This window comes from Stylophora pistillata, chromosome 4 (assembly GCF_964205215.1).
Source record: "Stylophora pistillata chromosome 4, jaStyPist1.2, whole genome shotgun sequence".
Classification (NCBI taxonomy): domain Eukaryota; kingdom Metazoa; phylum Cnidaria; class Anthozoa; order Scleractinia; family Pocilloporidae; genus Stylophora; species Stylophora pistillata.
In genome coordinates, this window is record NC_142522.1 from 5318453 (window position 1) to 5344672 (window position 26220).

General features: G+C 38.9%; 2 protein-coding genes across 2 annotated transcripts in view; both read right to left on the minus strand.

Annotated features, from left to right (window-relative positions):
• Window positions 1–153: 153 nt before the first annotated feature.
• LOC148732115 (uncharacterized) lies at window positions 154–4594 on the minus strand. The gene is made up of 4 exons (XM_088756587.1): window positions 4369–4594; window positions 3937–4045; window positions 1530–1712; window positions 154–374 (listed from the first exon to the last, which is right to left on the minus strand). The coding sequence occupies exons 1-4, from the start codon at window positions 4417–4419 to the stop codon at window positions 154–156; spliced, it is 564 nt and encodes a 187-aa protein (XP_088612713.1). The 5' UTR covers window positions 4420–4594.
• A 1043-nt stretch (window positions 4595–5637) lies between these two features.
• LOC148732116 (uncharacterized) overlaps window positions 5638–26220 on the minus strand; it is a 30514-nt gene continuing 9931 nt past the window's right edge. Inside the window, exons 4-33 of the mRNA XM_088756588.1 lie at window positions 24965–25224; window positions 24521–24644; window positions 24172–24294; window positions 23366–23625; window positions 22669–22771; window positions 21466–21725; window positions 20714–20828; window positions 19621–19743; window positions 18693–18956; window positions 18398–18484; window positions 17663–18049; window positions 16994–17428; window positions 15904–16551; window positions 14797–15189; window positions 14462–14571; window positions 13949–14237; window positions 13319–13512; window positions 12553–12728; window positions 11730–11905; window positions 11534–11614; window positions 9721–9896; window positions 9486–9558; window positions 9288–9401; window positions 8653–8906; window positions 8457–8565; window positions 7793–8014; window positions 7450–7563; window positions 6560–6697; window positions 5849–6099; window positions 5638–5664 (exon numbers count right to left, since the gene is read on the minus strand). Of these exons, the coding sequence (XP_088612714.1) occupies window positions 5638–5664; window positions 5849–6099; window positions 6560–6697; window positions 7450–7563; window positions 7793–8014; window positions 8457–8565; window positions 8653–8906; window positions 9288–9401; window positions 9486–9558; window positions 9721–9896; window positions 11534–11614; window positions 11730–11905; window positions 12553–12728; window positions 13319–13512; window positions 13949–14237; window positions 14462–14571; window positions 14797–15189; window positions 15904–16551; window positions 16994–17428; window positions 17663–18049; window positions 18398–18484; window positions 18693–18956; window positions 19621–19743; window positions 20714–20828; window positions 21466–21725; window positions 22669–22771; window positions 23366–23625; window positions 24172–24294; window positions 24521–24644; window positions 24965–25224 (6086 nt within the window). The remainder of the gene's footprint in view (window positions 5665–5848; window positions 6100–6559; window positions 6698–7449; window positions 7564–7792; window positions 8015–8456; window positions 8566–8652; window positions 8907–9287; window positions 9402–9485; window positions 9559–9720; window positions 9897–11533; window positions 11615–11729; window positions 11906–12552; window positions 12729–13318; window positions 13513–13948; window positions 14238–14461; window positions 14572–14796; window positions 15190–15903; window positions 16552–16993; window positions 17429–17662; window positions 18050–18397; window positions 18485–18692; window positions 18957–19620; window positions 19744–20713; window positions 20829–21465; window positions 21726–22668; window positions 22772–23365; window positions 23626–24171; window positions 24295–24520; window positions 24645–24964; window positions 25225–26220) is intronic.

Consider the following 26220-nt stretch of genomic DNA (forward strand, 5'->3'; position numbering starts at 1 on the left):
CGAAATGAAAACCACCCGCAGAGCTATATTTCGGCTCGTCAAACTTTTAGTTTGGTCGTGCCTCGTCCTCGTTGACCTTGTTTATGCAGTTTGCTTAAATTCTCTTTTATGCACCTTCCAAGGGAACAATGGATGAATTGAATATTCTGTTTCCTACCTCCTGTTTTCCATTTGTAATACAAAAGTGTCGTTGCTGACGTAGCATCCCAGTTGCGGCGACTCGCCTTGCTCCCTGGAGACTTTATATTCGATGAAAAAACCACCATGAGAGGTCTTTAACCAAAAGCAGAGCGTAAAACCCTTGTGGAGAGATAAACTTTCCGAGAACGACACATAGCCAAGATCATTATCAGGAAGATGAATCTCGTAGTTTCCTGGATCAAGAATTCATGTAATGTTAAAAAAAAATTTCCTGTTAATTATATAGCAAACCATATACAGCTGAAACTTTGATAGAGGATGCAGTGACAAGACAGATCCATTTTTAACCTCCATTTAATAAATTTTTATTTCAGAGGGGAAGCATGAGGATTACGGGAAACCTTTTTCCTGAATGTGCTCGGAAGCTTGCGCGCTGAAACAAAATTAGAGTCGGACCTTCCTTTGCGACTGCCTCTCGTTAATGAACACCTCTCGTTAGCGACCACTTTTTCAAAATACCAAAAGTTTCCAAGTTCGATCCCAATAAATGGAACCTCTCGTAAGTGACCACCTCTCGTGATCGACCTCTCTTAGAGATTCTCAACCTCCCGTAGGAGACCACTTGACAGACAATCGGTTTTTCTCTCACAAGCGAAAACTGAAAATTGTTTCAAGATATGTTGTTAAAGTAGAGCCACCTGAAGTGCTTCTCGAAATGGCTTTACCGCGTGAATTTTTGCTTGTGTTCGGTTCCCACAGAAATTTAGACAGCACCACTTAGAATAACAAACCAACCAAGTTTCTTTCACGAGAATTGTCCCAAACGCGCTGTATTAAATAATATGTGAGATACAAAATAATCGTCATAGATCATAAGTTCTTTTTTTTTTTTTTGCCGGAAAGTGTCCGGTCACCATATGAAAATTACTCGAGATATGGAACCCGGTAAGCGACCACCTTCCCTAAGAGATCACCTAGACCCGACATTTCGGATGGTCGCTTGCGAGAGGTTCAACCGTATTTGTGTCGCCGAGAACAATAAAATTCAGAAACATACAAACTAATTAAGTCATGCGCTATAAATATTACGGTCAAACTCACATGATAATAAGGATATCAAGTGTCAGAGTAGTTTAGGCCCTTGGGTTTCACATTTGAGGATTCCAGTTCTAAATCTTACAGTCATTTACTCAATTGGGTTCTTCTTTTGAAATCCCTGCGCTAAACGACTTGGCAGCGAATTACGATTGTAGCTGAGATTTTCTTTTAAAAAGTTAGTTTTGAATTTCCAGTTCATGAGTTTAATTTCCCCAAACAGCAAAGAAGAAAGTTATAGAAATGTACGATGAATGAATTTTTTTTATGTAATATATAAAAAATTTACACACCAAAACCATTGGAGTGAACAGAGTCGCCAACACCGCCCTGTTTGTCATTACCAGTATCACCACTGTCGTTCTGATAGATATAGTCAAGCTCCTTGTTCTTGAGACCCTTCCAGCCATGAATACTTTTCCATCCACACCAGTCTTGCGATATGTCACATGGACTGTCATCTAATTGATTTAACACTGGATCAACAACAACAACAACAACATTTATTTAAACACGATAAAAATTACATCGGAGCTGATGTGGTCGTGTATTTAATAATCAACCTAATTATCCTAATTAACCTAATATGGTCGTGTATATATAAATTAACCTACTTAATTAATTAACCTTGATTTAAAATCAACCTAATTGACCTAATATCGAATATTTAAAAATTAACCCAATTAATTAAAAATCAATTAAAATATTATTCATCTATAAATTTAACTAAGCGTACGAGGTTTTGTGTTTTAGAAAATTTTTAAATAAGCTTTTTCTTGAAATTGCACGCGTATGATTGTCAAGAGAATTCCATAGAGATGCGGCTTTGTAACAGGTGGACTTGCGAAGAACTTCAGTGATTGGTTTTGGTAATAAAAAGGTCAATTTCCTACGCAAGTTATAGATGCACTCATATTTCGTAAACAGCTTCATAATGGGAGCGGGTAAAAAGTTATAGAAACAGTTATGTGCCAAGATAAGTAATCTATGTTCGTATAAATTTTTAACAGTGCGCCACTTGCATTGGACTAAGATAAAATCACTTGGTGTGTACCAATCGAGGCCGTAGATGATCTTTGCGGCACGTACATGTATTCTCTCCAGCTCATCAAAGAGCGATTTGCCGCAGGAACCCCATACAATCAACCCATAGGTAACAGATGGTAGAATTACTTTGAAATAAAATTCAGCTCTCGCTGTAGTAGGTAAAAAATATAAGGACTTGAGAAAGTTCAACTTTTGTGAAAAGGACTTAATCGTATCAACTCTTTTACGTGAGCGTTCCAGTTAAGGTCACTATCAACTTCTACTCCTAAACACCCAGATGATTTAACTTGAGTGACCACACTGTTCCCCAATAACACTGGCTGCATCGGCCCAACAAACCGGCCACGCATTAAAATCATATACTCGGTTTCACAAGGGTGGGGTATGAGGCGGTTAAGGCAGCACCAGTCATACAACTTCAGAAGGATAACGTTCAAGACAACAGCAACCATATAAGGAGAAGACGCAGCCGCGTAAATCGTAGTGTCATCAGCATAATGTGAATTTCACCATCACAATGCCCAACTATATCAGGCAAATCGTTGCAAAACAACGAAAAGAAGGTGGGAGGTCGCTTGATCCCTGTTTGGACTGATGCATGTACAAACATGTGGTCCGAGATTCCAAGCTCGATTGTTCTGGTGCTCTTTATCAGGTTACGCTTGCTGCTTATTACCGGTCAATCCGAGTAGACGTATCACTTGTTACCCTAGTTACCCTAGTTGGTTTATCATCGATAACCGTGTAGTCAAAGGGAGAAGACCTTGAGTGTTGGTCCGGCCGGGGCTCGAACCCTCGACCTCCCGCACTACAGTCCAGCGCTCTATCCATTGAGCTAACCGGGAGGCGGTTTGTGTGCTATGTGTGGTTTGTGTAATGTGTGCTACACTTAGGTTTAATGCCTGGTACACAGACCTTGCGAAGTCCTGCAGATAATTTCCCGTTTGGTCAATCACGCTTTGCCATCCGGGGTTGGTTTCAACATCGCCCGAAAGAAGTAAAAGCTGTTTGGTCGCCATCGTATTAGCTTAATATAAAATTCGGCTGTTAGAGAATTTACGCTTGCACTTGCTATTGCTTAAGATGGAAAAATGATGGAACAATGAATTGGCAGGTTAAATAAATGCAGGAGCAGGTTTAAACAACAACTGAACTATGATTGATAAAAGCCTTCCACATAAGCCTGCATTCCCATTAGGTTATTTTCAACGGCTCTCCTTGGAAAAATGCGAGTGTGGAGGTGAAAAGAAGAAAACCGTTTCAGTTTCTCTATTCTAATGCAGCTTTGGGCGTGACAAATGTTCTCAAAATATTATGGCCTTCCTCCTTTCGCCATCTAACCCTAAAATCTGAATATTCATTTCCCTTAATGAATGACGCATATTTCTTGAAAATTTAAGTCTTATGTGGGGATTGAAAGCTTTAATCTGTTTATTCAATTGGAATAATAGGATCATTGAGGTTTTAGTACAATTACATTAATCTTATTCATGTTATGCACAGCACATCCACGAGTTCACCATGGTGTTACATTGATTAGTTAGTCATGGGATTAAGAGGTTAATGGGCACAGCGAATGCCTGCGACGTAAAAACAGAACGTGACACGAAGTTCAGTTTACTATGAATACGTAACATCTAGCGTAACCCTTACCTTTACCAGCACTCCAAGGAATCAGTTTGCAGGGTTCTTTGGTGAAAGAAACATTATCAATGGCCAGAAATGGTCCATGAGTGAATTTGCTGACACCAACAAAATGAATCTGTTGTAGGATATAAAAAGGCAAACATGATAAGCTCAGGCATGTACAAGCACGAGAAGATAGGTTTTATTGGAAAAAGGAATGTTCGAGTTTAACCCACTCTAGTTCAAGGAACGCCGTCTAAGAACACCATCTTAGAAGACACCACGACATCGTTAAATCATAACCACGTTAAGAGTTTTTCTCCTTCGCAGCATTTGTGTGGTCTGGAAGTTCTCTCACGTTACACCTGTTGTTAGTAGGGTAAACAACGAGTTTTCTTCACGAGCTTGACGTTGCGTGGCGAGACCTAACAAAAGGCTGCGAAGGAGAGTATTAACTACCTGAATTTGAATTGAATTGACCGGTATTGGAAGCTGTGTGTAACGCCACATATTAGTTGCCTCTTCTTCATGAAAAAGACGTTGAGTTTTGTTCGTCTTTGTGTTGTTTAATAACACAGTTAACGAAGCCCTGCGCCAGAAACGAAGGCACTTCCATTCATAAGCAATGCTGTTGATGATGGGAGACGAGAGAAAACATGGAAGTTCTGATGCTTCAGCCGGTAGAGAGGCGTATTCTATTGACAAAAAAAATACGGCGTCGTGTTAAGGAGTGATCTGCTTTGGATACCATATGATTCTGTCGCCGACATTAAAAAGTATACGTGAAATCATAGTGGGGACTGCATTTTAAGATTCCAAAGAATATCCTAACTTCCTAAAGGAAAAATCGTTTTCAAATATGCCAAAAAGTGCATCCCTGGACGGCGCCATTTTGAAACTTGACAAAGGTTATTACATCACTTAAAAAAATTGTTTTAAAAATTCTGTATTTTCTCTTGCAATTATGGGGAAAGGGATAGCAAACGACCGTTATCGGTGATAAAGCATTACTTTGTTATCGCCAACTGACGATCAAACAGCTTACCTCGCTTTCCCATTCCCGCCAGATGAGTATTCAGAACCCATCCATCATGAACGTACCAATCGCACCTACTCTCTTCATCATAGAAATCTGGACTCGCTGAAGACGAAGCATAAAAAGCAATAGGTTGTAGACGCAACTTGTGCTTCTTTTTGGTCCTAATACTGACGATAATGGACGGGAAAACAGAGAGAAATCGTGGTAATTCCTGTTAACTTGTCTTGAAGCCTTTCTTTCTGTTTGGATCACTTTCAATCACCTTAAGCTCCGACGAAGGGCTAACGCTCGAAACGTCAGCTTTTGAAATCGTTACGGTGGCCAATTCACCATTTCAACTTTGTTGTTATATCCAAATTATTTCGTTACCCCCACCGACGCAGCCCCAAACAGTTTCTTTAGAAACTATCAGCCTTTATTGATTAAAATTAAATATGCTTACTTTGTTTGAAGATTTTCTCACATGTTCCGTCCAATAGCGTGAAATCATCTACTGCAATATCACCTTTACTTCCAGTACCAACTGTTCCTTCTAGTACAATCTGAAGATAGCAATCTTGATATAAAAAAAATTGACCTCTACAATGCTTAAATGCGTATTTTGCAATACTTTGTGAAATGCGTCAGAATTTAAACCTTGTACTTTTAGAAAATATGTGATTAAGTAAATGAAGATATAATGCACTCTTTTAAAGGCCCTTGTAAAACAGACCATTCTAAAAAGGAGCTCAAATTTAAACATCTACATTGAAAGAGCGTGACTTTCGTTCGGCCAGCAGCTTCTGAAAGAGAGTGCACTGTGGATTACGCATTTTTAGATAATTTCATCGTCTTCTTGTATGACTGAATCATGTAAATCAATTATATAGATTCAAGTCTACTGGAAAATTGGATACTTACCTTATACCAACGAGTGCTATTCAGAGCCGTCTGACCATATCGCCAACGATTTCCCTGATCTCCCGACACAATCCAAACAAGCGTTTCTGATTGGTTAGTTTTAAGGTAAATACTCAGATTACCGATGTGCGACCCGTGCATGTGATACCAGAACTTAACGCAGACTGTCTCATTAGGTTCCATCCAGTCGCTTAGCAATCTCGCTTCGTCTCCAAAGTTTCTTGGAGAAGCTTCAATATAGATATAAGAACCTGCAAAAAGACATCGCGCGTCTATTTTTTTGTTTTGCCTTTTTGATCCAAATTCTGACCCTGATGAGGTGGCTGGGTTTTAGGGCGCTCTTCGGTTAAGTGTCGTAAAACCAAACCCAAAGGGATTTCAAAAGCCAATTAAAGCGAAGGACAATACCCTTAAGTTCTAATGAGAACTCGAGGTGAGACAAGCATGCTGCCTTAAGCGCAGGTAACAAATCGTGTGTGGTTTTAGTTATGCATCTCATTGGTTAATAAGGTGGCGCGAGTTTTCGTGACCAGTCACAGAACGATATCAGCAAAAGTATTGTAGTCCTAGATTACTTTAAAATTGGTTTGTTCAGTCATAACCTTTGTTCATTTTTTGATAAAATTGAATTCATTTGGAGCCTTTATTTCTGCTTAGCCCATTGTTGGTTCTTTCCTCACTGAAGTGATTTCTGTGCAAAGGCTGCCTTACCATACTTGCTGAACGAAGTGTGATCGTAATTCGGCCCAGTTCCTCCTGTTCGCGTCTGACCAGAGTCCACGGTCCACTGGAAAGTGGCATTCTTGTCAGGGTTTAGTCCACAACGGCTCGTTTGAAAGTTACAGTTACCTAAAAGGACCAATAGAAACTTATTCACTTAAAAACAGGAAAGAAAACAAACAGGCAAATAAACACAATCATAGAAAAATTATCATAGCTATAGAAATGCCAGGTGATTCAGAAGAATGGAAAAATGAAACAAACAAGTTATTGAGAAAATTTGACACTTGTTTGCATGTTTGGACATTTACTTTGTTTAAAAAGCAGTTGTTTTGAGTTATTCTTCTATGAGTTAGTAAAAAAAAGAGGCGTCTGATTAGAATAGCTGACTAGGTCTGCAAAATTAACCAACAGAAAATTAGTATAGAAGAAACACTGAAATCGTTCTACCTCTGAAATATCTGCATCTATTTTGTCCAGTGGAATCTTTGGAGGTACACGCTAAATCATTAAGATTGCACCTGGCAGATGCTGGAAACCAGAAAGATGAAACGCTACGTGAAAACCACTGCTACGTAAAAGTCTGACTTGCAAACTTTTGTTTAACTTAATTAAACAATTAAGAGGGTCACCACTAATGACTGGCTCCCTTCATAAGGAAATCCATCTGAAATTACATATAAATCTCTTCTGATAAGAGAAACCCCTTGGGAACCTAGATATAGGAAATCCTGCAAAACATGCGGAGAACCCCTTACTACGATTTTTCATTCTCTTAAAGACAAGCAAACAACATGCAGAGCCTCACTTTTTCTAGCAGACATGGTTACCCTGCTGCTAACCGTTTCTTTATGCTTACTTCACATCCTCATCTTGCTTACCGCATATAGATGGTGTGTTAGTTCCATCCTTGCAGAAGGGTGTTTGACCACAAGTGTCTGACCAGGGAATGCACGATCCATCAAGGCACTGATGACTAGAGGGACATGGATTCTCTGCCAAAAAAAATTATCATCGGTGCATTTAGTAACTACCAAACGACGAGAATCTGGAAAATTGCTATTTCAGTGGGAATCAGCTGTCTGATTGACCCGCTTGAGCGTAATAGTCCGGGAAACTGCTGTTTCACTAATGGTCTAGGGTCCTTAGCAGCCTACATTTTCTAGACCATAGGGATATCTTCTGCTTCATGATCATTTGACTAAATACAAACAGTCAACTCACGACAGTTGCTTTCATCATCTCCGCCAGAGCAATCCTCGTTACCGTCGCACAAAGCCGTTGCTAGGAGACACTCTCCTCCTTTACAGGCGAACATACTGGAAGGACACTCACAATTCTCTTCATCTGAATGATCTTTACAGGCAAAGTCGCCATCGCACAACAAATTCCTCTTGATACATTCGCCGTTCTCACAGGTAAACTGATCTTCGCTACATTTGAAACCTAACACAACCGGAAAATTTAAGAATCCCCGATGGAACAAATGGGATTTGATGGGCAAGTGGAATGTTTGTTAAAAGAAACTGAACGTAAGCACAGAAGTTAATGTAAAGTTTCAACATACATCAGCCATTTTAGTGGTTAACTTTCAGCTGGATGTCTTTCCGTAAGGTCTAAGATTGTGTAGCTGCGGTCATTAGCTTGAAACTAAAGCTATTTTTCTGCCATGAATCATCCAAAACAGATGCACATAGAATAATCAAATATTTAATTAGCAGTTATTTCTTTCAAACGTCTGGGCACTGAATGCCATTTACTTCATCGGCTTGTAAAAATACAGGTAACAAAGATAAATAACAGAAAGTACTTCACGAATTCATAATGAAAAACAATGTTCTTAATTTATTTTGAAGCCATCTTTTACTTTTAATGAAAACATAATCACCTGGTTGGGCAAAGTAGGGTCGTAGTGAACAATTCTCAGTAGTTATAGTGACATCATCAAATGCAACGTTAATTTCGTCTTCAAGAACGCCTTCTCCTTTAAAAATTATCTAAAAGAATAAACCCCATAAGAAATATCAAGCTTTGATTAAATGTCGTGACGTGAGTTCATTTCGTCCCCATTTCTCAGTTCTAACCTGATTTCCTTTGGCTCCATGCCAAGTAACCTGAGCCGCTGACCATCTTTTACCGTGGTTTCCAGTCAAATTCCATATCAACAGATCCTCTTTATTTGTCTCCCGTAGATAAACCTCGAGGGTCGGCTTCAACTTAGCAGGCATGAGGTAATTGAAACGCAGACACAGGCCCACGGATCTATGGAACGGTTGCCATGGCAACAAAGGACTGTCCAATTGTGCTTTGTAAGGGCCATCAATAAAAGCAAAGCTACCTGTATTGTAAAAAGGAATCTTGTACAGTTGCAGTAACGCATCGCGTTTTCAGTGAGCCACAGCTGGAAGGACCCGGGAAAGTGTGCCTGGGACGTGTAAATGTTCATTGTCTCGCCAGGAGAGTTTTAAAGAAACAAAACTGATTTTCAAGGCGGCTGGAATAGCACAGCAGCTAGAGCCTATCACGTTTTCTGCACGACTCATACTCATGGGGCACAAAAGACAGGCACATGGAGTATCTAGCAAGGGAAAAGATTTGTGCCTTCAATATTCTTCAGTTTTGTGCGTTTTTGCCAAATTGACGCTCCTGTCAAAACTACGTGATCATGAATCAGTACCTATGTATAGCTCTGAGATTTCCCTCTCTCCTTACAACTAACCTGGAAAGTTAACAAAGGGTTTAGCACTGGTTAAGTTCCACTTGTTGGGTATGTCATCAGGGTGTGTCCATCCACAATAATCAGATTGGAAATAACACTCCTTTAACACCACGGCTAGGAAGTAGATAAATTAAATTATCAATATTATTTTTTTTAAATCAGAAGACATGTTAAAAATTACACGAGAAAGGACTTCACCTTGAAGATGGAGATGACCTAACACCCTCTGATCGACAATACTCTCCAGATTACTTGCAAACGAAGAGGAAACCTGTATTGATATGCAGAAATGTTAGGGGAATAGTGCAATGAATAATTTGGTTTGTATAAGGACCCTTCCTTTGGTTGTACACAGTCAGTACATCTATTCCTCTAAATTTCAAGGATGAGCCATCTTGACCTCACGCTTTGTCAATAACGCCTATATACTGACCTTCACTGTAAAATTTCCTGGCTGTTTGACTGTGTTAAAAACAGCCGTGAAGGATGTGTTTACACAAGAGAGGTTCACTGCTGGGTTCACTGTTATGTATTGTCCTAGCGTTGAGATATTCAGTTGTAGCGGGCAGTCTGGGCAATACAAACCATCACAACAGAACTGGAAGAATCCTATTTGAAATGAAAGTAGTGACGTTTGTACGCTAGGTTTGACGTACCATATTATTAGAGTACCATGTTATTTGTGTTTTTTTTCTCCATCGAGTCGGATGAAATGGTGTCAGACTCATTCTTGTCAATTAACAAGGTTCACTTTTCAAAACTTAAGCCTCTTTTTGGATAATAGTTTCATAGATAGTACTTCCGAGTTTACACATGACAGGCTCTCTGGCTGGTTCACCATTTTGTTTTCTCCTAGCGTTGAGATGTTCAGTTGTAAAGGGTAGTTTGGGCAAAACAAACCATCACAACAGAACTGGAAAAATCCTATTCAAAATGAAAGTAGCGATGTTTGTATGTTAGGTTTGACGTCTATTAGGGTACCACGTTATTTGTGTTTTTTTTTTCTCCACTGAATTGGATGAAATGGTGTCAGACTCATTTCCATCGACTACCAGGGTTCACTTTTTTCAATTAAGGTATGGGTCGCACTTGGGTAAAGTTTTAAATTTTGCCGGCAAAAAAACCACAGAAATTTGAAACCGCAACCGGAAAGCAAACTTCTGGTTTCAACTATCAGGGTCGCACTAGGTGAAAAAATATGTCAGTGATGACACTTTGAGAAACCAGACACACGTTTATCCACGTGTTATGGGGAGAGAGCAGTGAGCTGAAAAAGGAAAACAAACGTTAAAAAAATGCGTCCCGTTGAAGCATTGTTAACAACGATCACGGTGATGCTTATTCTTCTTATTCAGTTAAATCACGAGCACCTTTTTCGTCTTTCGTATGATGTATGAAAGATAGGTTAACACCTGTTTAACTGTTTTGACTGCCGCTATGAAATTGGTCCGCTAGTCCGATGAGCTCCGGAGACGATGATGAAGCGGAATTCTGCAAAGGGCTCTCAATATTTCCAATAGTTGCCCCTTCAGGACCACAACTTTGGCCTTGAGGGTACACATATTGTGAATACTCTGCGTTGCCACCGAAATAAACCGGGAACTGTGATAAAATTGTAATAATAAAATCCACGTCCGTCCATGGTAAAGAAAGAGGGCGAACTGAAGTAGATCTCGTGCGCTGTTAATTTTATTGCATATTATCTGTTTGCTGTTACTGACAAGCGATGACAGTTACCACTGTGATAGCTAATGTTTAGTCCGAGTTTTCCTAATCTGCCTGCCCCACCCAAGCACTACGGCGTCTTTGATGTTTTGGCCGGTTTTCAAAGTTTATGCGAACCGGAAAAGTTAGGGTCGCATTAGGAAATGTGCCCCGATTACAGATTTTTACACCAAAGTGACCACATTCACACCAAACTTTGCCAAGTGCGACCCATGCCTTTAAGCCTCATTTTGGATAGTGGTTGCCAACCGAAACGGAAACGTCGACACAAAGATAGAATACACTCTCCCTGAAATAGCAATACTAATAATAACACAAGTTATTGATCTTAATGATGATGATTGTAATGCTAGCTAATGTTAAAAACGACGATAACACTGTCACAGTTTTTAAAACTGTAAAAGAGAAGCTGAAAGACACGTTGAGAGGTAGGTGATTTTTGATAGTAATGCTTAATTATTCCTGGTAATTTAGAAGTGCATGAATCACCACTATTAACATGCAAGACCTGATCAACTCACCTGAAATGCACAATTCCGTACCAACGAAACCAGGTATGGATGATTCGTGATTTTCAAGTGTCACTTCTAGTTTACGTGTCCCTATCAGAATTGAACGAAGAAGCAGCTTTAATAATCAGTACAGTACAGTTCTGAATGATTCTTGCTTCCCGGCCATGACAGCTGTTATATCTAACAACAGAAGCGCACGCCATACCTGGTTTAGTCCAAAATAGTCTTTTTCTTGGAATAGGCCTTTCATATTCACCATTTGGTCTACGCATACCCAAAGATACGTGGTCTCCGCCTCTGAATTCTCTCATAAAGACCCCCATTTGGTAAATGCGGCATTTGTCCAAAAATATTGGTTGTGATGTTTGCTGGGCTTTGTATCTTAAAAAAACAAAACAAAACAAAACAAAACAGCGTAAATGATCTAAAGAGAAGAACACCCAGAAACATTGAGGTGTATACCTAAAAGCCTGTGGCTGTTTTCTCTGTATATGAAACGAACAGGAGTAAGGCTACTAAGCGCTGGACTGTTATGCGGAAGGTCGAGTGTTCGAGCCCCGGCCGGAACAACACTCAAGGTTTTAAATAATCGGATAGGGACGAATAAATAGAGGTCCCGTATCCTGCAGGGTTAGGGGTAGGTGACGTTAATTTCCCACGCATGAGATTACTGCGTAATGGATGTCCTCCCCTGAGGTGGGATGGGTGGGTTTCCACATTTCCATTTAAACGAGCTATCGCTTATAGGCGATATGTGGTTAAATGAAATTACTTACTTACTTACTTCCACCCTTTCCTTGGTTAGTTACCCTCTATTTGAAAAGGTTTACTTTGTGTACTTTCAAAAAAGGTTTCGTAATAAAGACCACAGCATGAAGATCGCACAAAGGTTCTGACCTAGATCCGGAATTTAGGGTGCGTAAGAATTGGTCGAAAAAAGTTTTCCCGAATATCTTTGAACGTACTATGATGCACATCCAAGTTTCAAGCGACCCTAATCTTTTCTATTATTCTTTTGCGTGTCTTACTTGTCCCATTGTTGATGGTAAGTCCATCTTTCAACGGTGATGATTAGTTGCCTAGACACAGTCTTTTCTGACTTCTTATCAACAGTTTCAATGCCTTCCTCAGTAACATGGTCCATCCATAGTTCACATAAATTATTGCATGCCACGTAAAATGTGTAATTACCACTCTCAGGAACCTGTAGAAGGAAGGACGAAAAACGACCTAAGGCTACACGAGACTGCATTTTCGGTACTTCTTTTCAGAGGAACTATTTTGTTGTCTAAAGGCTGATAGTTTCGAAAGAAACTGTTTGGGGCTGCGTCGGTGGGGGTAACGAAATAATTTGGATATATCAACAAAGTCGAAATGGTAAATTGGCCACCGTAACGATTACAAAAGCTGACGTTTCGAGCGTTAGCCCTTCGTCGGAGCGAAGGCCGGGCTAACGCTCGAAACGTCAGCTTTTGTAATCGTTACGGTGGCCAATTTACCATTTCAACTTTGTTGATATACCCAAATTATTTTGTTGTCTCTCTGTTTTTCCACCCATTCAAGGTCACGAGATTTTGTAACTGCACGGATGGAAGTTCTGAAAAAGAAAATGCAGTTTTTCGACTTCTGTATTCGTTCAGATAATGACACCCTACCTCAGATTTTTCTGTTGTACGATTTTGGTAGATGACGTTTTCAAGAAAGCTTAAGGGTGAGGCAGTCATTAACTACACAGAAAAATCTGTTTTTTTTGTAGAGATGACTTGTATTCACAGTTATAGTGAAAAAAATTACCTGTAAGTAACCAGTCAAACGTTGAATGTAATTTTCTGCCACATTTACCGGTGCATCGAAATCTCGAAGAGTTATTTGGCTTTGTGGTGTACGTCCGAAAGCAGGATCATCGCGCATAGGAGGTTTCTTTAGAATGTCGTAGTTAACGTTGTACCATGTATCACGCCAAACTCCGTGGATTTCGCTGGTGAACTCTACAAAAAGCAGATAGATGGAAGCCAAATGAACGAAGATGAACATCCCATAGGAACAAAAATGTCATTTGAAATGCATGATGTGTACAAGAAGTTATAAGTTTTTGGACGACAAAGTTATCAAATTATCCCTGAAGCTTTCCAATCGTTCGTTGGTCAATATTATGAGTATATGTGTATATTTATCTGGATAACTGTTCTGAAATTTACTATGTTAACAGTAACAAGCAAAGCAGGACATCATAAATCTCGTTCCATTATCTTGTGACGAAACGATGCGGCAATTATAAAACAAACCTGCGTCAGAGACCTTTCTCTTACGGTTCCTTTGGAAGAGGAAGCTTCGCAGACACACTTCAAAGGCCAGGGATACCATAGTTGTGTGCACACTTTACTTTAATCGTTTTTAAAATTAGCTGCAACTGGTGAAACTTACCAATTGTGCGAATCACAACCTGGCAAAGAACTAGCGTGACATTGCTACCAATCAACTTGAATGTCACGTAACGTCCACGCGCTGGTGGAGAACAGCATACTTTGTAATCTCGCGGCTTTCCATAGGAAACGGAATTGGTACAAGATGGATGTAAACTGCTTTTATCAGTGGATACGCCGATGCTAAGAATTCCATTATCTCGTGGACAGCAGTCGAGGTTTTCGGTGATCTCAACAGATTCAACGAAGAGAGGCTTTTCAAGGGTCACCTGCCACCAAGGGTTGGACTCCTATTCGAAATGAGGGCCAGAGAATAGCAATGAAATAATGAGAAGAACGACAAACAAGTCAAATATTCAAACAAACAAACAAATAACCATCACAAGGACGGACAGACGATTGTCTGAGTCACCATCAATCAAAGATTCAGATCATTTCATTTACTTTGATAAACGAACTAGCCATTTTTATAATATAGGTCATGTGATATCTCACCTATTACATCATCTCTTACCTTCTTTGACCTAAAACATGTGGAAAAGGATCCGTCAATCGCCAGAAAAGGATAATTTGGTAGCAGAACACTCGATGGTAGGAGCGAATTCTGACGTGATAAGGAATTTTCTGAGAGAGAAAAAAAATGGTGAACTAAAGAATCCGTTGATACCAGTTAATTTTAAGAAAATTACTTCTTGAAAAGTAAGAATTTTTTTTTAAAGTCTTAGGTCGTATCAGAAATCGGTTTAAATGAGGTTTTTTTATGTCTTACAATAACAGTTTGTTGATAACAACCTAATTGGTTATTGCATGCCAAACCATCTCACAGGAAGTATAGACTTTGGGACGTACCAGCACGTTTGGAGCACAGAGCATTCTTGTACGTTTTGCAGTATTCATTCTTGATTCTTGATGAATTAGCTGAGAGAACTGCACACCTCTGGTCTCCATGGTAACCAGAAGGATATCCATGCGTCCAAAGGGAAGCGTTCAACGGGTTGCCATCGATCCAAACCCAGTCTTCTCGCGCCGAAAAACCAATGTATAAGTTGTACGGCTTTGGCCTCATTCCTTCCAGCTTGTTAGATATGGCAGATCTCAAGCCTTCCCGAGATACTTTGGCTAGTGTACCACCTTTTCGACTGCAGTCTATTTGAGCGTCTTTCCATGAAAGTGCGCTCTGGGTGTGAATAAAGAAACAACCGCCATGGAGATGGAAGAAATTTGGACCACATTCGAATTGTGCTGTGACAAAAAGTTAAGGAAAGGATTTTTAATATGAGACTTTCAATACATTTGCATATACAGTCGAACCTCGATTATCCGGACTATTCGATTATCCGGACTTTTTTCTCTGTTCCCAATTATTTTCATGAATATTAGTTAGTTGTGATCTTGAAAACTCAGAGTTGCAAAAAGGCCAATAATCCTTTCAAAAGACTGTTGAAACAGCGTATTATCTTGTGCGCTTTTCAAAATTCGCAAGTGCGACGAGACAAAGAAATATTCGGATGCCTTATTTGTAAATACATACAGGCTGTGTAGATATCACAATTAAAATGATGTTTTCTTTGCTGCATACCTTTTGTTTACATTTCTATCTCATTAATATTCATATTTTCGATCATCCGGACTCTCGATTATCCGGACTATTTACCGAGGTCCCGACGAGTCCGGATAATCGAGATTCGACTGTACCAAGGCTCTATAAAGTCCTCTGGTTAGTAATTGTTATTTATATATAGTAAACCCTTTGGTCAGCGAAAGGTCTCTTTAAAGACCTATAAATCAGTACTTTTGAAGGTTTTTCAGCAGTTTTAGTTTTTAAGGATATATTTGCATTCGAGGCATGTAGATATATTCAGCCGAAAGATTGGGGCTTTTTAGCATTTTAAGCAATAGAAACGTTTTAAATGCCATTACTCATTGATTTGTCAGTAGAAGTATTCAACAACTCACCAGTTTGATTACACCTTGACTTGACTTTGATTATTTGGTCCACAGATAATGCCTGATCGTACACCTGTAAACAGGATATCCTGCCACGAAAGAACTTATTCGATCTGGTTGAACCTCCAATCAGCACTTCTGAAGCAGTACCTAGTTCCATTTTTACTTTGAGAACTTTTTGGGTGACTACGCTATTATTGACAAAAATAGTTGCAATCCCTGTGTGGTAATCGTATGTTGTTCCAATAAAGTTCCACATGTCTGAGTTCAAAATGTTTTTCTTGTAGAGAATATATTCCTTTGAAGTTTTCCTATCCATGTATGTCACTTGAACACCAAGTGATTGATGAACCACCATCAGCGAGGAAGTGGAAAATCCGTTAACTGTTTCATATTTGTAAATATACCCAGTGGAGTTTTGAAGATACACCCAAGCAAAAATACTAGTAGAGAACCTTGTGTCAAGTTCTCCGTTATTTCCAAGGTGCACAAAACTGTCATTTATACCACTGAAGAAGAAGGAGCCATTTAGATTTTTCCAAGGACCAGGCGCAAACGTAATTTTATTAGAATTAGCTTCAGTGGCTCCGTTTGGACTCAAGTCCACCGTTCCATTTGCACCCCTCAGAGTAAAAAATGCCACTGGCATAGGAACATCTAAAAGAAAAAAAATAACGATTATTAAAATTTTTTCTCATGATTGTCAAAGGATAATGGTATTTAATACGTCTAGTATAGTCGGTAAAACATTTTGGAAACAGAGCAATCAGGTAAGGTACGTATGCTCTACCTTAGAACTCATTCTCTCTACATGTTCGTATTTCTTGCTAATGTATAATTTCTTATTCAAGGGCAGATATCTCAGCAACTTGTACAACCTGAGGCTCTTGAGCATTATCTCAGAATGGAATACCATACTCGAAATCAACGCGAAGAGGACTCAAACTCTGTATCAAATTACAATTAAACATTGAACTTTTCAAAGTGTTACTCTGGAATCAACCAAAAATTATTACCATACAGACGTTTTTATTTGGGGAACTGAAATACTCTTATTGGATAGATTTTGAATTTTAAAACGTATCGCTTGTCATCATACCAAGTGGCTGTTCACAGATGTACCCTTTCAAACCATTGCACGGTTGATCGTTCCATCGCCATCCATAACCAACCCAGTCTGAAGACGATCTTATCCCATTGTAGAAAGACCCACATTTTCCATCTCCACTCGGTTCTCCTGGGCCCCAGAGATTATTCGTGTCAGAAACCATCTGTCCATCTATCCAGACCCAATCAGTGACCTGAGTGGTCAATCCAAGATGAATTCCACCGTGAATGTCAAATTTTAGTTCTCTCATTCTATTGGCTACGGCGTCCATCGTTGACTCGTCATTGAAGACAGCAAGGTCGGCGTTGGATTGGTGGCAAAAGTTCCGTGCGTCACTCCACTTAAAGGTTGATGTTAAATAGAACAGAAAACACGAAGTACCAGCTCTGTACCAGCCAGGTTCGCATCCAAAGGTTATATTATCGCCTAAAAAATAAGACCTGAGTTTCATTTCTACGGTACAGTCCGAAAGACATCAATTATCAGACATTGGTTTCTTATTTATGTCACCATCGCTCATCTAAAAGGTTCCTTTCCCTTATCTGCTCTAGAAGATGGCTTCATGAATGAGCTTTACAACCCCTGGTTAGGTTTTTTTCAGTCTATGGCGTTTGAGCAGAAAAAACCCTTTGCGAGTGTCATCTTCTTTTGTATTCTCACCTGGTTTAGAAACATCAAGAGCATAAAAGGAGAATACAGTTTTTCTCCCACAGCAACTGTCATTTAGGTGATTATGAAGACTTATCATCTGACCATACGGACCTCTATCAATCATATAAATCTTTCGAGAGTTTTTCTCTGCGTCACTGCTGAGGACAACAACATCTAGTGGAAAGCTTGTGTAATTAACAACATCCAACTTTGGTGTGAAGAAACTTTTTTCCTTCGACACTGCAGGGTAAATAAAGTATGGCTTCTCTTCCAGATTTCCCCGAGGTCTTTGCAGAGTGAATCGAAATTCCTCGGAGTAAAGGCTGTGGTCGGAGGGCTGCAAACCTATTCGAAAGGTCTGGCCCTTGTAGGAAGAGACGTAAAAGGTTTTTGATTCTAGAAATGAGACAGGTAAGATAAGAAATGATATGATACAAGATTATGTAAAAGGTGGAGAACAAGTTTAATTGCAAAGGTAAGATAGAGAGGGAAGGAAAAACTACATAAATTCACATATTTTGATATTTGGAAGATATACACCTGGCTGAAGATAAAAAAAGGCAGCCTAAGATTGCTTAAGTGACTAGAAACAGAAAACTATTTTAAAAAAGAGGACAAAGGTATGTCTTTAATAGGGTTAGTCATATCAATTTAGCCATTTAAGACATATTCACTTAATAATGCAAAGTGAAACTCAAAACTGAAATGACGAACCCAATGCATTATTTAAATGTAGAGATGCACCTTTTTGGAGACAAGTTCCCCTTTGGAAGGTGAGGTCGTCAAGTGCTGCATCTCCAGAATAACTTCTGCCTCTGATACCATCTATGACTACCTAAAGAAGACAATCGAGGTAAAATCGTGCCTCGCTACCAGCACTTCTGTAAAATATCAGTCTTGCGGGGTACGTCATCGATGAAGACACTCATGGTACTTAGTAAATGAAAGGCATAAATGCTAGGAATTGTTCAACACTGATCTATATAGAGTTATTTACGTGGTTGTAAAATTATAAAAACGTTTTTAACTTCCCATAAACCTACTTTATACCGTCTCGTCTCGTTGAGATTAATTTGCTCGCGTATCCATTGATCTCCTCGATCCTCAGACTGAAGCCAAACCGGTTTAATTCTGTTTTCCTTATGGCTCTGTACGTAGATAACAACACAGCTCATGGTGGAACCAAACATGTGATAGTAGAATGTCATGCATTGTGGTCCCTGCATCCATGGACTTTCAAGCCTTGCTGTGTCTCCACGGCGTCTAGGAGCCGAAGCCTCAATATAAATAAACTTCCCAGATCCTATGTTTGGAAATAAGATGATGAAAAAGGATCTGATGACATCTTGACCCGTTTTATGACATCGTTCTTTCAGATTAAGTTTCTTACTTCTTTCTCTAGTAAAACCTTCACGTTTCAAAACCGAAAGAAAAACCGGATCACGCAAAGAGCAAGCACAGTTTGTCATACGCGATAATGAAATAGAACTAAGAGAGATGATTAAAAAGATAAAGTTTCGTAGGTACAAATTCCCTGTTTGTTTCTTGTTAATCAAACCCTTATTTTCTTCGCAAGGAGACCTTCTTCACTGTTGTCTTCAAGTTGGAACTTCTTCAAATGTCATTATAAACCATTTGTGCTCTCCTTCACAAGCGAAATCTGCTTTTATCGTTTTCAAATTTTTTTAAAATTTTGTAAAAGAACATAATTTTTTTGAGAGATGATTAAAGGGTTTTCCAGTAGCCTCCGGATGACAGCATTGGTGAACTTTGGTTTTGTTCGATGCAAGCTGATGTGAGTCAGTTTAAGTAGCAAAATAGCATAACTTTTGACGGTTAGCTGTTTTTTCTTGCCTTTTATTTAACACATTTAGACATAATGTCATCTTAAACTAGGTTCTTTAGTATGGCAAAAGTAAAATCAAAAGAAGCAAATATATTTTTTTTATCACTTTTCACAGTATTACCTGATGTATGATCAGCTCTTGGCCCAGTTTTAACGCTTGGAGTGGACATTCCAATTGACCATTGAAAAGTTGCCTTTGCATCCGGCCTCCAAAAGCAAAAATGGAAATCAAAGCTGCAATTTCCTAAAAGAGAACGACGAAAAAGATAAGAATTGTTGGTGATTCAATTGTGGTATAGTTTTGTATTAGACATTTTCAAAACGTAAACACTAAAAAATGGAAAAGAACATTAAAAAAAAAAACAAGAACAAAACAACAACAACAAGAAACAAACAAACAAACAAGCAAAAAATGGAATAGCGAGACATAATAAAATACAAATGAGTCATAATTCATTTTATTATATCGCTCGCAGCGCCCGTGGGCAAGATAAAGCGAATCCTGTGTTCTGATTGGCTACCCGAGCGGGAGAGACGGGCCCATCTTTCCCGCTCGGGATTGCCCGCATTGATCCCGCACATGAAAAAAATAGAATTAGAACTACGTTCGTAATTCTGGACAATTTTGGCGATGGAAACGCAAAAAGTGGCAGAAAGTAGTCAAAACAAAGAAACGAAAACGACTCTCATGAGTTTGTTGTGCTACAAGCACAGGTGGCTTTCTTTTCAGGCTCTCGAAATAAACAAATCATTCCTAATTCTTATTAAAGCAAAATCTTTTAGCGATATAATAAATCCTTTATGAACTAAGCTTGTTCGGTCAAGATGACTGGATTAATATCCAGTCATCTTGAACTCGTTCTTTTTTCGCATTTTTATGGACCTCGATCCATAAATGGACCTCTGTCCATAAAAGGTCCATAAAAGGTCCTTTTATAGACCTCGGTCCATAAAAATGCCAAAAAACAACTCGGCTAATATCCAGCCATCTTGACTGAATAAGGTTGGCTTATAACGGATATATCTTGACGTCATTTCGACCTGAAATTATAATCAAAGATTCACAAGGGAGTAAAATGGAGAGAAATGTCTTTAATCGGAGAATTATGGTAAAACGATTGTGAATGTTGAAAGATACCACAGAAATTTACCAAGAAAATCAACTAAGCAGTGCTGCAAGTTATTGTAAAAGAAATTGTTCAGCAGATATGTACCTGACTGATCGCTTGAGGTTTCGGTTTGATTTACACACATTCCATCCGTCAATATCACATCATCGACTGCAATGTCTCCTCGGTAACTCTGGCCAACGACTCCATGCAGTGTTACCTGCAAAAATGTTGTAAGAGATATTTTTCATTTATTCTCAGCATTTTTGGTCGCGTAGACTACTGCGATTTATGCGTATTGGCATTACATTTGATTCGGTGTTATTATCATTTCAAATTGTCTGGACGTACACTTGTTTTTACAAGAACGCCCGCAAAAAACAAACAAGGACAATTTCTACGCCTCGATAGCCAATAAAATCTTCTTCACAATTGAAAGAAACGTGGAAACGCTGGCACGATATATAAATTTTATTATTTCGAGTAAATTTCTTTAGTTTACCCATCTTTTTCCCTTTCGACCGTTCTTGATTTTCTTCTGATTAGTTTTCGGTTTGAAGCTGTAGCACTGACATCTAACTTAAATTCCTGACTAGACTGTCACGAACAAACCTGGCCCAAATTATACGAAAAGTTGATTGACCTCAGGCGAATTCTGGTTGATGCTTTTTCTTCTTAGTTTCTGTGGATGGGTGTCGTAAACTTACCAGGATCATCCAGTGATGTCAAGGGTAGAGGAGGCTGGGAATGTAAGGCAATGTCATCTTGAATGTAAGGCTACAGAGGAAAGAGTTTCTGTCGAGAAACTCATTCCACTAGAGTAGATTACCCTAGTGAATCCATGAGATAAATCTTACCTGAAACTCGCCCACATAAGGTATATCAACAACGGCCTTTCTCCACTTATATCCTTGGTTTCCATTCCTTTCCCAAATCAGGTAATATTGCTGTTGTCCGGCGGCCCTCATGAAGACTTGAAGTCTTCCTATGTGTATTACATACATGTGATAAAAGAAGTGCAAACATTTTGGTCCCCAGATGAAAGGACTCAGCAGCTCTGCGAACTGATTTTGTTTTGCTGGATGTGAAGCATTGATGTGAATGTAACTTCCACCTCCTGTAAAGATTTGTGCAAATAGTTACATGCACTGATAAGCATCCGCAAAAAGAAAAACTAAGGGTATTATTGTAGTTAATTTACAACAGCAACACTTGCCTCAGCTTTAAGCTTAAAGTGGAGAAAAGTCACCCTAAAGCGGCGAGCAGATGGTAGAATTCGGTTCAGATGTTGCTCAACTTGCAAAAAATATTTTACCTACTCAGTAAATACATAAAATGGAAGGCGGATAAACAGTTAAATCAGCAACATCACATCCTACAATTCAAAGCTTAACCAGTAGCAGTAAAGTTAGGAATAATTTTTTCGACAGGTAAACGTGGATAATTCGAAAAGGAAGTCGGCAGAGTCAACTTTGGAGAATGTTATTCGGGAGAAATTCGCAGGAAATGTTTCATTCCAAAGAATAATTATCAGTCAGAATACCGGGGACGGGTTAGAGCGGAAAAAAAGGTGTTTTTGAGCCATAGGCTCCTGTGTTTAAACTAGGAGTTCCTCCTTGTTGGAGAAGCTAATCAAAATGATCCCCTCCCTTTCATTCCGCCAGTTACACAGTGTTTTGAGATCAAAGGAGCAGTTTCCTAGAAAAAAAGGTACTTAATATAAGTTCTAACGGAATGAAAGCACTCTTGACTAAGTTATCTTGGTGTACTAGTGGTTCCTCGTTCGCTAACCTCATTTCAATTGCTTTCAAGTTGCATTAAAACATCCAGAGCAACCAAGGATACGTTTTGGTTATCATGTTCATGAGCCTATTTTAAATAACATCTTCAGTGAGTTACGAAATGGCTAGTTTTTACACAAGGTCATTGTACACTCCGAAAAAAAAAAAGAGAGTCGAATACCATGAAAAACGGGTAGGTAAATTAAACTAAAGCAACAGACAGAACCCATAAGTAGGCTTGCAAGTTGATGTGCAAAAAAATGTTCAGCAGATAAGTACCTGAAGTTTCGGTTTGATTTACACAAATTCCATCCGTCAATATCACATCATCGACTGCAATGTCCCCTTGGTAACTCTGGCCAACGAATCCTTGTAGTACTACCTGTAAAAAAATTGTCATAGATATTTCTCTGAATTTATGGTCTCGTAAACTATTGCGACTTATGCGTATTTGCATTATATTTTCTTTGGTGTAGTTATTATTTCAAATTGTCTGGACTCTTGTTTTTGCAAGAACGCCTCGCAAACAAAAGATAAAGACCATTTCTACGCCTCTATAGCCCATAAAACTAAAAAAATCGAAATAAACATGGAAACGTTGGCATGATTTATGTACTTTCTTATTTTGGGCAAATTTCTTCAGTTTGCCCATCTATTACCCTTTCGACCGTTTTTTTTTCCTACTAACTTGCTTCCAACTCGAAGCTTTAGCTCTGATATCTAACCTAATATCCTGACTAGACTGTCACGAACAAACCCGACCCAAATTATGGGACAGGTTGGGTGGACCTTAACCAAGTTTTGGTTTGTCTTAATTTTTTCTTAGGCTTTGTGGATGGGTATCTCAAATTTATCTAGGATCATCGAGTGCTATAAAGAAGGCAGGGGAATGTATGACTCAAGAGGAAAGAGTTTGTTTCGAAAGACTCATTCCACCAGAGTAGGTTACCCATTGAATCCACGAGATAAATCTTACCTGAAACTCGCCCACAATAGATATAAAGACAACGGCCTTTCTCCACTGATTGCCTTGGTTTCCTGCTTTTTGCCAAATCAGGTAATTTTGCTGTTGTCCCACAGCCCTCACTAATACAACAAGTCTTCCTATATCTGATCCATACATGTGATAAAAGAAGTATAAACATTTTGGTCCCCAGATGAAAGGACTCAGGAGCCCTGCGAACTGATGTTGTTTCGCTGGATGTGACGCTTCGATGTAGATATATTTTCCCCCTCCTGTAAAGATATGCGCGAATAGTTACATGCACCGATAAGCATCCGCAAAAGAAAAATTAAGGGCATTATTGTAGTTAATTTACGTCAGCAACACTTGCCTTAGCTTTAAGCTTAAAGTGGAGAAAAGTCACTCTAAAGCGGCGAGCAGACGGTAGAGTTCGGTTAAGATGTTGCTCAACATGCAAAAACTATTTTACCTACTCAGTAAATACATTAAATGGAAGGCGGTTAAATAGTTAAATTAGCAACATCACGTCCTACCATTCAAAGCTTAACCGGTGGTAATAAACCTGGTAATCATTTTCTCGACAGATAAACGTGGATGATATGAAAAGGAAGTCAGCAGAGTCAAACTTGGAGATTGTTATTCGGGAGAAACTCTTAGGAAATGTTTCGTTCTGAAGAATAATTATCAATCAGAATACCAAGGATGGGTTAGAGCGGAAGGAAAGGTTTTTTTGAGCCATAGGAAGCTTTTTGACCATCGTTAAATTCCTAATCCCTTTCCCTTTCATGACAAGATATCGTTTGCGATCAAGTACTTACCTGTGTGGTCTTCAGTCGGTCCCGTCCATCTGCTTGGTGTTTCATCTCTTCTTAGTATCCAATCCATTTGGTCTGCGTGGAGATTACGCCATCCGCAGTAACCCTCATCAAAGGTACAGTTTACTAGAATTTCAAACGGTTAAGAAGGACGGAAACATCAGCGAAACAATAAAATGTAACATTATTTGCATGGCCAGAAATTAAGAACGGTTACTTTTCGCCAGGTGACTAACATCAATAGCGCATGTAGATTTGTTAAAAATGCTTTGCTTACTCAACTAAAGACGTTTGAGAAAAAAAATTGTATCAAGTTATACGAATTTACCTGACATTTATCTTTTTTACGTACCTTCAAATGCCCCAACGAGCGTGATATTCTCAGGGGAGACGCACGTTAAATTCGAACTAAAACTAATATCATCAATTGCGATATCAGCAGTGTAACTTGCGCCTGCCATACCTTCAATTATGACCTGAATTGAAATGGTATAAGAATTGTCAGAGTCACAATTTAAAAGGGTGGTTGACTCATTTATATAGCGAATTAGGGGGACAAGGAAATAAGTGAAGACTTTGCGGGAGTTGGAAGTGACGGAGGTTAATGAAGATGCTTGATGCTTATTCAAATGAATTGTTACGAAGTGGTATAGCAAAAAATTGAGACTTATGGGTGACTACGAATACAATGGTCAAATAACATGTAATAGCACTCCAAAAATCATCTTTGATCCTTGAGAAGATTTTTTTTTCGCACCACATGGTTTAATTTATTAAACGAGATTTGCCTCGCTACCTGGTAACTTCCGCCGTAATTCAAGGTCGTGCAGCCCTCAGTCCAGTTGTTGGATAATTTACCTCCATGACGGCTCCATACTCTTGATTCTTTTCCCATCTGATCTTTAATATATACAGACAGACTCTCAATGGCACTGCCGTACATGGAGTAGAAAAACGTTAAACGCTGTATGCCTCTCATCCAAGGACTGTATAACTTGGCACTCTCTTGATATCTACGTGGAAATGAAGTTTCTATGTAAATGTACCAGCCATTTCCTGAAAGAAAATTTAGTTGGAACGTTAACTTGGAAATATAGACTTTGACTGTGGGCGTCCAAAGTTAACAAGTTATCAAGCGTTACCTCTGAAAAAATGAAAAAGTCATGGATTTGAATGTTCCTATACGATTAGGAAAGCATTTTTGGTTTCTGAAATTCTTCACAAATCTTGGCATAAAATTCCGCCTTAAATTTTATTAATGTCCCTATTCTATGTGTAAGTTAAATGCATTAAATGTGAGATGCATTAAATGCGAGCCCAAAGGTTTATGTGGAAAAAAAACCACTATGATTGCGCGTAACCTCGATGTTCCGCGATTGACACTGCTGCCTAACAACATAAAGTACCTTTGTAACCGCTTGAGCTGAATAATACCGCTTCCGAGAGAAGCTGCGAAAGATTTTCTGGTTTGATAAACGCCTCCGTGATTAGTTTTAGACAGAAAATTATAGTTAGCGTTTCAGGTCAGGATAAGACCTCGTGTAATCAAGATCGATTTTTAAATAGAAGACGAGTTATACTGTAATCTTCGATAAAGTAATCAAGACCCGCGAACGTTTGTAAGCAATAAGTTATTTTGTGATTACGTTAACTCGTAGTTGTGACTTAAAGCGAATTCGAAACTTATAGCTAGTTTTTTACTTTCCTTATTGTTCTTTAATTGCCACGTGCTCGGTATCCAAATTGAGATAACATTATTCGTTAAGCTATGATCGCACAATACTTAGGCAATTTCTTCACGTAATGATTTCCGCTGATCGCTTAGATATAAGAACGCCTCAAAGAAAATGAAAAAGATAAAGAAAGAAAAGATCCTATGTTGGTTTGGTGTTTATCGCATGCGTGTGTATCAAACCGGGAATCGAGTGCCAATTCTAACTTGAAAAGAAACATTTACAGCTTTGCATCTCAACTATCTCATCAGCTTTTCAACCATTTGATTTGGATGTCAGATGACATCATGTTTCTCTTGTGTTTCTTGAACTTAATAAA

Bases quoted from the DNA above. Each gene is read 5' to 3' on its own strand.
- LOC148732115 (XM_088756587.1), bottom strand. From the start codon at position 4,419: ATGTGGCGTTACACACAGCTTCCAATACCGGTCAATTCAATTCAAATT. The intron at 1,713-3,936 runs GTAAGGGTTACG...TTGTTGATCCAG, and splicing joins TCCTTGGAGTGCTGGTAAAG to TGTTAAATCAATTAGATGAC. The intron at 375-1,529 runs GTGTGTAAATTT...TTCTTGATCCAG, and splicing joins TGTTCACTCCAATGGTTTTG to GAAACTACGAGATTCATCTT.